The sequence below is a fragment of the Artibeus jamaicensis genome, unplaced genomic scaffold (assembly GCF_021234435.1).
Source record: "Artibeus jamaicensis isolate MK-2021 breed Jamaican fruit bat unplaced genomic scaffold, CSHL_Jam_final contig_1028, whole genome shotgun sequence".
NCBI lineage: Eukaryota > Metazoa > Chordata > Mammalia > Chiroptera > Phyllostomidae > Artibeus > Artibeus jamaicensis.
This window is the reverse complement of record NW_026521201.1, coordinates 895,263-909,336: the sequence shown is the minus strand read 5'-3', so window position 1 is coordinate 909,336 and position 14,074 is coordinate 895,263. Positions and strand designations below refer to the sequence as shown.

At 36.4% G+C, this 14,074-nt stretch overlaps 1 protein-coding gene across 2 annotated transcripts in view; it reads left to right on the top strand.

Moving 5' to 3' along the window:
* EEA1 (early endosome antigen 1) overlaps positions 1-14,074 on the top strand; it is a 142,878-nt gene that overhangs the window by 49,662 nt on the left and 79,142 nt on the right. For both annotated transcript variants that reach the window (XM_053662097.1, XM_053662103.1), the window contains 5 exons: positions 5,211-5,338; positions 10,892-10,946; positions 11,037-11,102; positions 12,941-12,980; positions 13,880-13,993. In XM_053662097.1, the coding sequence (XP_053518072.1) occupies positions 5,211-5,338; positions 10,892-10,946; positions 11,037-11,102; positions 12,941-12,980; positions 13,880-13,993 (403 nt within the window). The remainder of the gene's footprint in view (positions 1-5,210; positions 5,339-10,891; positions 10,947-11,036; positions 11,103-12,940; positions 12,981-13,879; positions 13,994-14,074) is intronic.

Here is a 14,074-nt window from a genome sequence, read left to right as displayed (position 1 = left end):
ACTTAGATAAGAACTTTCTTTTTAATTCAAAGGACATTTGGTATTACAGGGATACCATAAGTATCAAGTTAAGTTTTTAGCTGTAGGAAATCTGAGAAAGGATTGCAGATAACTGAATATAAGAGTAAAGAACTTACTGTTTTTAATATTAGGTAAAATGTGTGTGGGTTTTTTTTAAGTGGGTGAGAATTTGGAATGATTAAGGGTAATGAATGTAGCTGACTATTTTTAGTGTTTTGTTTGCTAACAACAGCAAACTTCCACTTTTGTGGAAGTTATCTACCTAACAACCTCAATCCCCTTGAAAATAGTTTAGAAAAAATAGAGGTGGAGTCTCTTAACATCCAGAAATAGTATCACCTTGAGCTAAAGAGATCATGTATTCTATTCATGGAGTATCACTCAGGCACTCATTCTAAGCCTATTTTACTTCTTTTTTAAAAATGAGTGATGTTGTTTTAATAAAATATTTTTAATCTAACCTTCCTATCTGTAGCTGACTAACATTGTTAGACATAGCATGCAAATAATTTTCAGAAATGATTGTTGAAAGGCAAGACAGAATGTAGGAAAAGCTGTAAAATGTGGTACAGGTATTAAAGAGTCTTGCCACAATTAATAGAGTGGATGGCACCCAAATCAGTGATTAATAATTTATGCCTCTGAGACATCAAGCAAAGGTTTAGTATCACCTATTTAAGAAGTTGAGGAAATTTATGTATTTTGGAAAGATTTATTTTTATCATTAATATATCAAAATTGGAGTTTTATTTAAACGGGCAAGCTCTAATCACATGGAAAATTTACATAGGTGGAATATTTTCATTATTAAATATATATTACTGAATTTCTAAAATGTATCTTTAGGGGTGAATCAGCTCTTTCTGAATTATGAACCTGGTGATACTTAGAAGTTTTGATAATGTGTGGCACACCGTCATGCGAACGTTAGCTTTCTGGTGTCTTTTAGGCTCCTAGAGCCAAACGTTGGAAGTGGAGATGCTAGTCAGAGAGCCCAAATTGTGAAGACTGAAGTGTCATCTGGATGTGGGTTCTCTGAGGAATACTCTACAATTTGTCTTCTATGTCCTAGCAGAAGTTAAGACATAAAAGAGACATGACAGGCTGAATGTTGTAGGGTCCATGTGTTGTTGCGCTAAAGGCATTCCAGCTGGTACAGTGTAACAGTTACTGGGCAGAAGTTACAAGAATGCCATGTTAAGCATAATGTAGAGCCATTATACAACGTGGTAGTAGAAATGAGATGGTTTGGAAGAAAGAGAGTTGAATACCAGTTAGATTAACACACAAACTGGGAGCATTCATTCATTCAAAAGACAGTGCTGAGTACCAAATATCTCTGGGGGCCTAATGGCATTATTCTGCTGTCCAAAGGCATATCCTCAGTACTACTGTCTTTGCTTGTCTCAGGAGTTTTGTAGGGGATCACTGCCTTCATTCACCTGCTGTGCCCCTGCCCTTCACTCTGGCTCTCTCATCATGACATGCCTGTGTTTCCCAAACATGGCATGACTGTCATGGCATGACCTCTTCCTGCATCGTTGGTGATGCTCCTCCATTTGCTTAGAATGTCTTTCTTTTACTTCTCACAAGTAAATGTTACTCATTCTATAGTAACTAATTCCAGTGTCTCATTCATACATGTATATGTATATGTATGCATGTGTGTATGTATATCTCATTTTTTAAAGCATTAACTGTTTCCACAAGCAGAGGTAGCTGTGTCTTCCCCTGTGTGTCCACAGTTTTTCACACATACGTGTGTTACAGCATTGTCTGGTGACGTGTGTCTGTGTCTGCATATCAGTATTTCCAATACTCAGTGAGCCTTCATTTGGCCACTTGATGTACATGAATGGTAAGTGAGGATATGCTATTTGCATAATATCCAACAAAGAAGCACAATTTTAATTTATTTCTTTTTAGTTTTTACTAAAAATAGTAAATAGTGTTCAGAGTACTTATTGCTTAGTTCAGTCTTTCCCTCAGAAGGTTTGGTAATCTGTAAGCTGTTAAATCTTTTTTTCTTCACCAAATTCTGCATTGTTAGGTTCATTCACATTTCATAAAATAAATATACAATGTAGAAAGTATATAGTATGTTCAAAATTCTACATTAGCCATTAGGGAAACATAGATGAAAAGCTTTATGTATTACATGAATATAGTAATGTGGATAGTGTTGGAGGAGAAAGCAGTACATGCAAAGTCAGAGAAATGTGAAGTGCCATGGTGTGTTCAGGGCCTTACACATATCCAGTTCTGACTGTCCTGAGGAGGCCCCCTACAGCCCTCCTCTGATGTGGCAGCCCTCAGCCCTCTGTCCTCCGGTGGGCCTGAGGAGCAGGACACAGAACTGGGTAGTACCCACATAGAAATTTTGCCAACTGCAGTCTGGTCTCCTGCCTTACATCATCTCACGGGCCTGTATCTTCGACTGTTTCCTTCCAGCCCCTGGCCTGTTCCACCCCCAGGGCAAGCTGCTTTTCTGGACCCCCCATATCAGCTCTGTCTATTGGCACCTCTTCCTCCTCTGCAGGGGGTACTGGTAGGCTGAGGCTACCATCTGCTGCAGTGGGGTTGGGGTGCCCACAACTCTATGACTACCAGCACACCACACTCCGGGGTGCCCCTCTACTCAGCATTTAGCAGCACAGTGCCTTCCAACTTGCCCAACAGGTCGAAGCCTCCCGGTATAATGCCCACTAATGTGCCCACCAGTCTAGCCTATCAACCATCCAAACTGCCTATGCTGGCCCAGCACCACCCAAGGAAGGTACCAAGGTTGGCTTGGTGGCTGAACACAGGTTGCCTACAACCTTGGTGCCCAGCAAGGTGCCTGCCAATGTAACACCCACTATCAGGAGCAGCAACAGACCCACAGAGGAGACACCAGTGTCTCCAGTGCCCACAGGTGCCACTGCTGGAGGCAGCTCATCCTGTGCAGACAGAAGCTCTGACAATTGGAGCTCAGGGGCAGAGCTGAGCAAACCAGGCAGGCTGTTTTCCTAGGACAGCCAGCTATTCTCTGGCTGCTCTGTGGACTTTGCCATCAGCTGTGACTCCTTGGGCCCAGAACCTGACAGTGCCCCAGAGGAGAATGAGTTTGTGTTGGTGAATGTCCTGACATCCATATGGCTGAGGGTCCCAGCACTGACCTTCTGGTGAGCAACCCTGAGCTGCATGCTACCCCTTAGCTGAGGACAGAGGAGGAGGAGTCCCTGCTTTGTTAGGATGGCGTATGGGCTTCATGGCTAGGGGTAGCTGCTGCTGGGACACTCCTGTCCACACTCCTGGCTGTGCTGTACGAGTGGTGCCTGCTTTGGTGAGGCCCCTCTGGCCTCCCCACCATGCATCTGCTCCCTTCCCCTCCATACATTTGTCCTTAGCCACAGAGTTGGTCCCACCCACCTTGTCCCTTTCTTGGGGCTAGCAGAGGCTGGGTTAGAGGGGACTCAGGCTGAAGCCCTGAGTAGAGGCTGTGTCATCACCAATTTCATCCTAGGAGGCAACACTTATATCCTAGCTGGTGTGCTTTGCAGCTCCCTTACCATCCTTGGATTTCTGGGCTCAGAGTTGCTCTGGGCTGAGTTGCCCCGTGCTCTCCAGACCTGCTACCTGGCAATCTGGGTTGTTAACTTTGTCCTCTGGAGGAGGTGCCTACCTACAGGCCTTATTTCTGTTTGCCCAAGTCCATGGATCAGGAGGTGCCGCTGAAGAGTACAGGGGTTAGCAATACCCACCCATCCCTGGCAGCTGACAGATGCCCAGGAAGGGGGATCCACAGGACCTTACCTCTGGTCCCTTGGAGTGAAGCCTGAGGCTGTTGTTTTACCCCAGAGAATACCAGAACTGCTTCTAGTCCTCCACTCACGCCAGGCAAGGGTGGGGAAAAGATCTGGAGGTTCCTGTGGACCCCTGGGAAGCCTGAGACAGCTGCCAGGCCTGACGATACCCTCTGAAGCCTAGTTTCCCCACCCCTCTTCTCTTTCCCTTCCTCCTGGTCCCCATCCCCATGCAGATTGGGGAGGGGCCCTTTGGGTTGGGGCAGGAACCTTCTGAACAGAACTCAGGTTGAAGTTTGGACTTCAGCTTGACCCCTTCCTAGGCTCTGTAGCCTGGGCAGGTGATTAGACTTCTCTGGTCTTGTTCCTAACATGAGCTGTGTCATGGCTCATTCTTCACTGGGTTCTAATGAGATTAAAGCATACAGGTGTTTGTCAAGTGCCTGGCCCAGGGCAGGTAGCCACTAAGTGCTTCTCTCTCCTCTCCCCTGCCCACCGTGGTAGGAATGACGGCAGGAGAGGCAGAGTGCCCAGTCGGTAAGGGTGCAACTCGGCAGCATAGGGTAGCCTAGGCCTGAGTCCTGCTTGGCCTCTCATCACTCTGTGCTCTTGGGCAAGGTGTTAACCTCTGTGGCCCTGTTTTCTTAGCTGTGAAAGGGGGGTGAATAGTAAAATAATAATAATAATAAAATAAATAAGTATATTTTAAAAAGGTACTTCAGTATTTTAGTATTGTTGAAGCATGCTGTATGGAGAGAGAGGTGTCAAGAGATCATTTGGGGGGATAGTCATGCAGGATTTGGTACCCCATAACCATTTAATAATTCTGGGATTATTTGTAAGTTTTTTCTATTCTATGGGTCTGTATATTAATTTTAGGCTTTTGCAGTATTTATCTTAGAGTAGTGAGAAGATTTACTTCTCAAGCACTGTAGATACTCTGGTAGTTATGAGTTATATATTATATTACCCATTTCCTCATTCAGTGATGAGAGTGCTTCATATTCTTAATTTTATTGTTTTCATTCCTATGAAGTAGATTGGAGCAGAGATTATTTTATTGATGGGGATATCTAGAGAGAGGGAGGATACAATGGCGTATGTTCTCTACTGGTCCTCCGAATTAGAACTAATTTCACAGATTAGAATTGTATACTTTAGCCATTAATTTATTCAACCTAAAAAATGGTTGTAAGGGATTTCTTTATATTTTATAAACTCCAATCAGAAGAGACAGTGATGTACCTGTGTACAAAACCAGAATTTGGGGTTAATACCAAATTATAACGTACTTATTGGCACCATTGTGTGAATAAGACACTTGACTATATTTCATAATATACAAATAATTATTTTGCAATATTAAACAGTATTTTGAAATATTTTTTTCTGCCTTTTCTACAGGGTTTCATATGTCCCCAGTGTATGAAATCTCTTGGATCTGCTGATGAACTTTTCAAACACTATGAGGCAGTTCATGATGCTGGTAATGATTCAGGTCACGGAGGGGAGGCTAATCTTGCCCTGAAGCGGTAGGTATGGTATAATAGTTTTGAAGTGCAATGTTATGAACATATGTAATGTCACTGTTTACAGATGAATAGTTAGTTTGTGAAAATAGCAGTATTTTTATGTGATTTAATTTAAGTCTATCCTCAGCATAGCTTTTCTCCTTTACTATTGTAACCTTTTCTTTTCTTGCCCAGCAGTGATCTATATTAGTGTCTGTAGTATGGTCTAGAAGTTATGTTTTTAATGGAGATTGTAAGTTATCAAAAGATGGTTAAGTTATATGTATCATATTCTGTTTAATAAAGAATATATGCTTTGTTTAGAAGATTTTATGGTAAGTTGTTAAATAATAAATATAGCAAAGATTTAAAATTTCAGAATTATTTTCAAAAATTTCTTTTGTAATTACCAATTTAACAGTAAACACACATATACATTCTGCTTCTTGACAATTTTGCCTCGCCATTTTAAAAATTAAATTAAACTAAACTATAATTACTTAGAATAACACAGCAATATAATTTTGCTTTTCTTTTGCTATTGTTGAGAACTCTTGTCTTATACCACCACTAAGGAAGCAAGTTTGATTTCATTCTACTTGTAAAAATTTTTTTTCATGCTTCTCTTAAAAGCAAAAAAGGATGCCTCTTGCTTAATCTGCTATAACACAAAGAATATCACGTAAAGAAAAAACATTATGATCACAGTAACTCTGGTTGTTAGATAATATAGAATTATAAAATATGACTGTTTTAACTTATTAAAATATCTGGAAAAAGCAGTGCTTTTCAGAATTATGATTCTCCCCTTTTACTTGATTGTTAATGCTCTTCAGTATTTTTATGTGTGAGTTGATAATTCTGAGTACAACTTTGGTCATTTGTTAGGAAATTTATATAAAATATGTACTTAAAGCACATTATAAATGTTTATATATATATATCAATTTAACAGTTGCTTTTTCAGCTATAAATTAGTGCCAGTATATGAATTTTCAACATAAAATTATCCACAGTCTATACTTATTTTTGCTTTTTCTAAAAACAAATTTTATTTATTTACATATAGAGAGAAGGGAAGGGAGGGTTAAAGAAAGGGAGAGAAACATCAACGTGTGATTGCTTGCCTCTTACCTGTGCCCACCTGGATACCTGGCTTGCAACCCAGGCATGTACCCTGACTAGGAATTGAATTGGTGACCTTTAGGTTCGCAGGATGACGTCCAAGCCAGTGAGCTACACCAGTCAGGGCTATTTTTGCTCCTTGACTGTCATTTAATGTTTAGCAAGTCAAGGCCTGGAATCTGCCCTACCATTCTCCTGAAACTGTTCCTTTGAAGGCTAAGAGTAACCTGGATTATTTTCAGTTCTTATTGTGTATGAGGAAGAAATTTTCCTTTACCATCCCGGGTTATTTCAGCTGGTCTAATAATTAAATCAATACTTAAGATGGATTAACAAGAGAAAATAACCAAATTTAATTACATATGTACTCATGGGAACCCTATATATGTGAAAGAGTTAGACACACCACATGCATGAGAGTTTCAAATAAAGAAGGGTAAAAATGAGCATTTATGACATTCTGAGCTGAAAAATGAGATGAGGCACCTTTAAGGTTTCAGAGGGGAGGAAGGTCATTCCTAGGATAAAAAGAGCAGATATTAAATAATTAGAAGTTTTCCCTGCCCTAGGTCCTAAAAAGTTATTTCTGGTGATAACTTTTGTGGGCAAGTCCTCAGTTTAAATTCTTTAAGGGAACAGTACCGGTTCTCTTGAGCTTGTAGGATCTCCATTGCCTTCAGCTCAAAATAATCCCCATGCCAAAGTAGCACATCTTGGGGAGGCCTGTTGTGAATCCCTTTGGTATCTTACTTGACTTTTGTTTTGGTTCTCTATTTCCTTTTAACAATTCACCCAAGATTTGGTGGTTTAAAACTATAACAGTTTATTATTTATGATTTTTTGGGTTGACTGGATGGTTCTTTTGCTGTAAGTGATATAGACTGGGGTACTGGGAAGGCCAAAAGATCCAAAATGGCCTTAAATTCATTGCTGGGAATTGATGTTGGATACTGGCTGGAAGCTCAGCTGGGGCTATATGTGGGGCCTTAGTTCTCCTACTTACAGGCTTCTTCATGTGGCTGCTTGGACTTAACCGACCAGCAGTTGTGTTCTGAGAAGGAGAATTTCAAGATGAAAGAAGCCAGAAGCTGCTCATTTTCTTCAGGCCCGGCTTCACAAGTGTCAGAGCCTCACTTAAGCTACATTCTGTTGGTCAGAGTGCCACACAGGTACTCTGGAATCTGAGGGCCAGCTCAGTTTCAAGAGGCCAAGAAGCAAACTCTGTCAGTAGAGAAGTGGCTTCTGTAAATATGAAGGGAAGAACTTGATGGCGGCCATCTTTCTGGATTAACTACCACAATCTGCAAAATTTGGCTTTGCTTACTCTCTTCTTTCTACTCGTCTGAGATAACATACAGTTGTGATTATTCTTTCTTGATCTGTTTTGTGTCTCATCTTGCTCTGTATCCACATCCATGACTTCCTCCTAAACTACCTCTCCAGCACAGAATTATTTCCTGGGATGCCTATTAGGTATCTTCACATAGATGTTCCAAAGAAACATCTCACTGTTGACATTTTGTAAACAGGGGTTATTATGGTTACTTTAAACCTACTCATTATCTACCTCTTCTGGTGACTGGCAGCGTTATCTTTCCACCCAGTTACTAAAGCCAGAAAATTGAATTTGCTTATTTTTACATACCTGCCTCTGCTTCGCTATCTGACCTGTTACAAACTCTAGGTAATTTTGTCTCCCTTAGGGGTACTAGTCTTGTTGGGGTGATCACTTTATAAGGTATATAAATGTCTTATCACTATATAGTAAACCTGAAACTAATATAATATTGCATGTCACCTGTAATTAAAAAATTCTATCTCCTGAACAGCTCTCATAACCTTTTCCATATTTAGTGCTGCAGCTTATTTTAGGCTTCATCTCTCACTCAAAAATATTTTTTTCAGTATTTACAGTTGGCTCTCTTCCTTCAGTCTTGTACCTCTCCAATGAACTCTATATTGCTTCCAAGGTAATAATCTTAAGGTGCAAATTTGATCGCTGTTGCTCTAAGTAGTAATTTTCACTAGTTTATCTCTTACTGTATCTATTCTCATTTTTCTATATCTCTGCAGTTTCTGACAATTAATCCTGTCCCTCGCTAACACAGAGGATAACATGTGACTGTGGGCACCTCATGTTTTTTAGATCAAAAGCCCACATGAGTTGGGTGGGTCATGAAACCTTTTTGCTTTAAAACTCTTTGTTTATCACTTTACACATGAATTTTATCAACATCAGTTACATATTTGAAATCTGATGCATTAATAATTTTGTGGAGACCATATTTTTAAAATGTATGTATGGATAGTATATACAGAATGCAAAATTCAGATGATTCAAGAAGTTATATGGTAAAAATGTATTACTTGCCACTCTTTTCTAGCCCCTCACTGTTTATCAGTTTCCTGCATATACTTTCAGAAATAGTCTATACCTATATACCCATATGTTTATATCTATGTACAAATAAAAATATTTAAATTTCTGTAATTACATAAAAGAGCAGTTCTACAATGTTCAGCACCTTCTATTTCTCCGAGTATCTTATGAATTGCTTTACATAAATGCTGATAAAGCTGTTTCACTTTTTTTAAATGACAGCATGGAATTTTATCATTCTTCTATTGATGAGCATTTAAGGTATTTCCAGTGTTTTGCAATTACAAATGATATGATATATACCCTTGTGGATGTATCATTTGTATGTGAATGAGTATATCTGTAGGGTAAATTTCTAGAAGTGGAATTTTTGGACAAAATTTCTCTTTAAAATTTTAATAGATGTTGCCAATTTTCTTTTATAAATATCCTAAGATGTTTTATGTTATACGTTAGAAGATTTTTCTGTTGTAGGCAAATTACTTTCACTTCAACAAATTTGTTGAAGTGGCACTTTAAAAAAGAGTAATTGGAGCAACCGGGGCTACCAATTTAGAAGTTGAATTGGAATTATCCTGATTGGAATTTCATTACATTTTATGCGAGCCATTTAAGTATTCTGTTATTATTTTCTTTCTTCATCATTTTAGTTTATACATAGAGCTGGAAGATCACTTAATTGTAGAGAAAACTTAAAACGCACCCACAGTTTTCCATACACATGTGAAGACTAAGTGTCCTACATTAAATGTTCTCGTGTGATTTCTACACACGAGGTTAGTTGGTAGAGCCATATGGGAGAGAGGGAGTTGTGGGGGACACACACACGTGCCGGAAATGAGGACTAATGAAAATTTTACAAGAAAACAAATTTTAAGAATCAACAAAAGCAGGACTCTGTTATTAAACTTTACTTTTGTATTCAGAAGATTATAGACTTTCTCTCAGAGTTTCTATCATGAAGCCCTGCTAGGTAGAAGTTGCCACTATCTTTTTATCTGTTTTTATTTGTATCATAGAACTGATGATAGTCTATTACTCATACATATTTACGCGTTCACTTCTCCCATTAGTTTGAACAACTTGAGAGAATTAGCAACAAATTGCTTGAGAGAATTAGCAACAAAACAAGAATAGGCAACAAATGCCTGTTGAATAATGAATGAATTCCTTACTTATGAATAGCTATAAAAGTTAGAGGACTTATTTCTCCATCTTTTACATTTCTCTTAGTTGGCAATTTTCTTTCTTTTTCACTATTAACCTTATTTCACATATGAAGCTGACTCTGTCTTTTTATTCTCTATCTCTGCCCTCATTCTAGAGAAGAATTCTCCTATCAATATGTTTCATTGTCTTTTACCTTGCTGATAAATGCTTGTGCTGATGTGGACTTGGTCTTCTCCTCATTAGAAATGACCTTGTTCTCCTATTCCCTTCATCCTTGAATCAGTTCATTTGAGGACTCCTAATGAACTCGTTTCAGTTCTTGTGTCTTCTACCATGGCAGCTATTAGTAGTTACAAGGAACAAGAATTGTGTGTGTGTGTGTGTGTGTGTGTGTGTGTGTAAGAGATTTATAATCCAAAAGGGAAGATATGTCCAAATATCTAGAAGGACAATTCCAAAAGTATTTTATCATGGCATCTTTCTTGCATTAGGGCCTACAGTGGATCTTGGCTCACCATTCTTTTTCATACTGACTCTTAGGTGAGGGAAATAATGTGAGAAGTTTCCACAGGGAACAGCATGTCCGGCTTAAAGAACAGAGCTAAGTGAATGAGGGGTACAGTATACAGTGATAAGGCAGGGACTAGATGCTGCAGATTTTATATTTCTTGTTAATGAGTTTAGATTTTATGCTAACTACACTAGGAAACCATTGATGGTTGTTGGTAAATTAATCCAGTACATATAAAATCTGCAAGAGTCTTTATTTTTTTTTAATTGAGAAAACTAGAATATCAATATATAGTCACTAGCTGTGATTGTTAAGAGAGCAGGTTGTTAATTAAACAACATTAACTATTAATTCTCCATCCCCCCACCCCTGCCCCAAATATGTTTAGAGATGATGTAACACTACTTAGACAAGAGGTCCAAGACCTACAGGCTTCACTTAAGGTAAGGTTAACAAGGATTATATTTGTTTATTTTCAGAGTTTCCGGTAAGAAATCTTTTAAAATTTGCTAATTAAATCTTTTTCTTTTTAGGAAGAAAAATGGTATTCAGAAGAATTAAAAAAAGAATTAGAAAAATTTCAAGGGCTGCAGCAGCAAGTAATTGTTTTTAAATGCTTGAAGTATATTTATTAGTTGATGTCATTGTTGAAAATTAATTATAATGCTTTTTTTGTAAGCAAGAGGCCTGATAGAAACAAGTTCCTAATTTGTTTCCTGTGTTTAATAGCCAAGACATGTATGGGAATGAGAGATGTAACTTCTTAAAGGTGCTCTATTAAAAATCAGTTATCTGTGGATTGTTTTTTTATAATAGGCTGCATTATTTTATTCTAGCAATGTACCTAAATGGTAAAAATAATACAGGTTTAAACAATAGTGAAACTCTTTAAAGCATTTGTGGTCCTGACAAGTTGGAAATGACTAAAATGTGTGTTAAGGGAAAGAATTATTATTAACTGTTATAGTGAAAGGTGTTTGAAAATGTGGGAAAACTTGTATTAACAATGTCAGGTTTTGAAAACAGAATAAAATATTTATATATGTGTGTGCATACACACCGACATGTATATATTATATGACTTTAACCACATAAAGTGATACTAGAAAAAAACAAGAAAATCACTGTGCTGTCAAAAACTGGTTATCTCCAACTAAGATTCTTTTAATATCCTGATTCTTTATAGTTTAGAGTATTTTGTAAGTAAATATCTTAACCAATTATGATTTTTATACTAAAATTATATTGACTTCTGTACTAAAATGATATAAATTGCATAAAGAATTGTAGAATAATGAATTTTACCAAATCTGTATATAGTTTTCATTTGTAAGAATAAAATGAATACCCTTCAACAACAGTTTTAATATTTTCATAAAGTAATTAGTGATCTCCTTGCAGATTACCTGAGCATATTGTGACTCTCAGTCAGTCCCTTTGCCTTTTAGTCTTTTCACCAAAAATTGTCCTTTGGATTAGAAAAGACAAAAACAAATAAGTGGATAACAAGGTATCAGTCTTGCTACTACTCAGCCTCTATTAACTGAGGTTGCATTAAAGAGGTTTTTAATAATCTAAAATACTTGTGATTCAATTACTCATCTTTTACATGGATGCCATTAATGTGATGCCATTAACAGATGATCTGTATTATCGTCTGTACTTGAAAACAGACAGGAAATTCCTAACTACATTTGAGATGACTATTTCACGTTTAATAAATTAAATAAATTTTCCACAGTGCTAGGTATAAATTGACTTATTTGGAGATTTAACTTTGGGGAAAAATGTGTTTGAAATATTGATGATTCTTAGCAATCATAATGTCCAAATCCAAAGAATAGGAAAAATCCAGCTATATCATGAGATACTTCATCAAACACTAATCAGATGTGAATAACTTTTTAGTATATGAAAATACTGATGAAGCAGTACATTATTTTGTTCTAATGCATGTGATAAATTAAATGTTATGGAATATATTCTTTATTTTTGCTTTTTTAAAAGATGGTTTATAATCCTGAATTAAAAGTTTATGCTTTTAAAGCCATTTTTTTAATAGTGATAGTTCCCTGGAATATTTATCATATGCTAATTTTCAAATATTATAGGATTGAATTTTGCCTATTAACTTATTTGCTTTAGAATCCATTTAATTGTAATAATTTATATTTTCTTATTACTGAATTTATGGAATTTAAGGTGCCATCTACTGCAAGAAACAGTAATTTCTTATATGTTAACATAAAAACATTCTTAGAACCAGTGAGATGCATTTAAATTATTATGACAATGTGCCTAATGTTATCTTAGAGATATGGAAGAATGTGAGTAGGCCAAAATTTAACTTTTATCAAAATCTTCTTACCTGAGAGATTGCGTCTTTCAGAGATGTTTTTTAACATTGTATTTGTGTGTGTCTTATGTTTTCTTTGAGGAGTCTAAACCTGATGGATTGGTGGCTGATTCATCAGCAGGTAACTTTACTTAAAGCAGCTATTTCATTTCTCTTTTATGTCTTTCTCATTCTTCTTTCTTACTTTTTTCTTTTTCTCTTATGCCTGCTATATGATTTTTGTTTTGTGGTTATACTTTATGGCTCTAAAATAGTGAAGAGAACAATAATATTCTAAGTTTGCAGTGCTTGTTACCTGTGAACTCTCTAATTTAATCAGTGTACTGAAATCTTAGTGTTTTGTTTATTTTATTATAAAGTTATAAACTTCTGGATTACGTTGATATGGTTGTTTAATGAAAAGTTAAATCTGTTATCAAAGAGTGATGTAATCTTTTTCTCTTAAAATGATGAAACTAGCATCTTTGAAACTAACTTTAATTGGAGGAATGCTTAATGAATCAAAATTATTTTTGAGGTTAGTTTTGTCCATATTTAGCTTCCCTCCGAAATCTCTTTTCTTTATGAGAATTGGGATCTTTAAGAAGTATTATGAGAATGAAGGACTTGATTGCCTATTTTAATTGATTATTTTACTTAAGACCTTGATTATTTTTAAACCATTTCTCATTTTTTTCACATTATTACAAATTTCTTTTCAGAGAAGAAGAATATGTGTGTTCCTTTCTAGTCAGTTGAAAGATATAGGGAAATAACTATGAAATGTGAAATCAAAATAATTTTTAAAGAAATACTTATAGATTATTTGGGTGTGATGTTAAATACTTCTTTCACTTATTTTATATGTTTGTAAATGATGACTTATGCCTTAAATAAACCATATGTTTAATTCTTAAAATATGAAGATACTCATAATGGGTAATAGACATGTTAATTGTTTTTAACTAGTGCAATGATTATGATATAAGTTAGCCAATGTAAATAACATTGTATTTGAATAAATGATATACTTTTTTGTAGAACTTCACTCTTTGGAACGACAGTTAGAAGAAGCCCAAACAGAAAATTTTAATATTAAGCAAATGAAAGACTTATTTGAGCAGAAAGCAGCACAACTTGCCACTGAAATTGCAGGTAAATTGAATAAAAATTTTTTAGCTGATATATTAGTTTTATTTCTTTTTTGCCATTATATAGCCTAGAAATAAATATTGT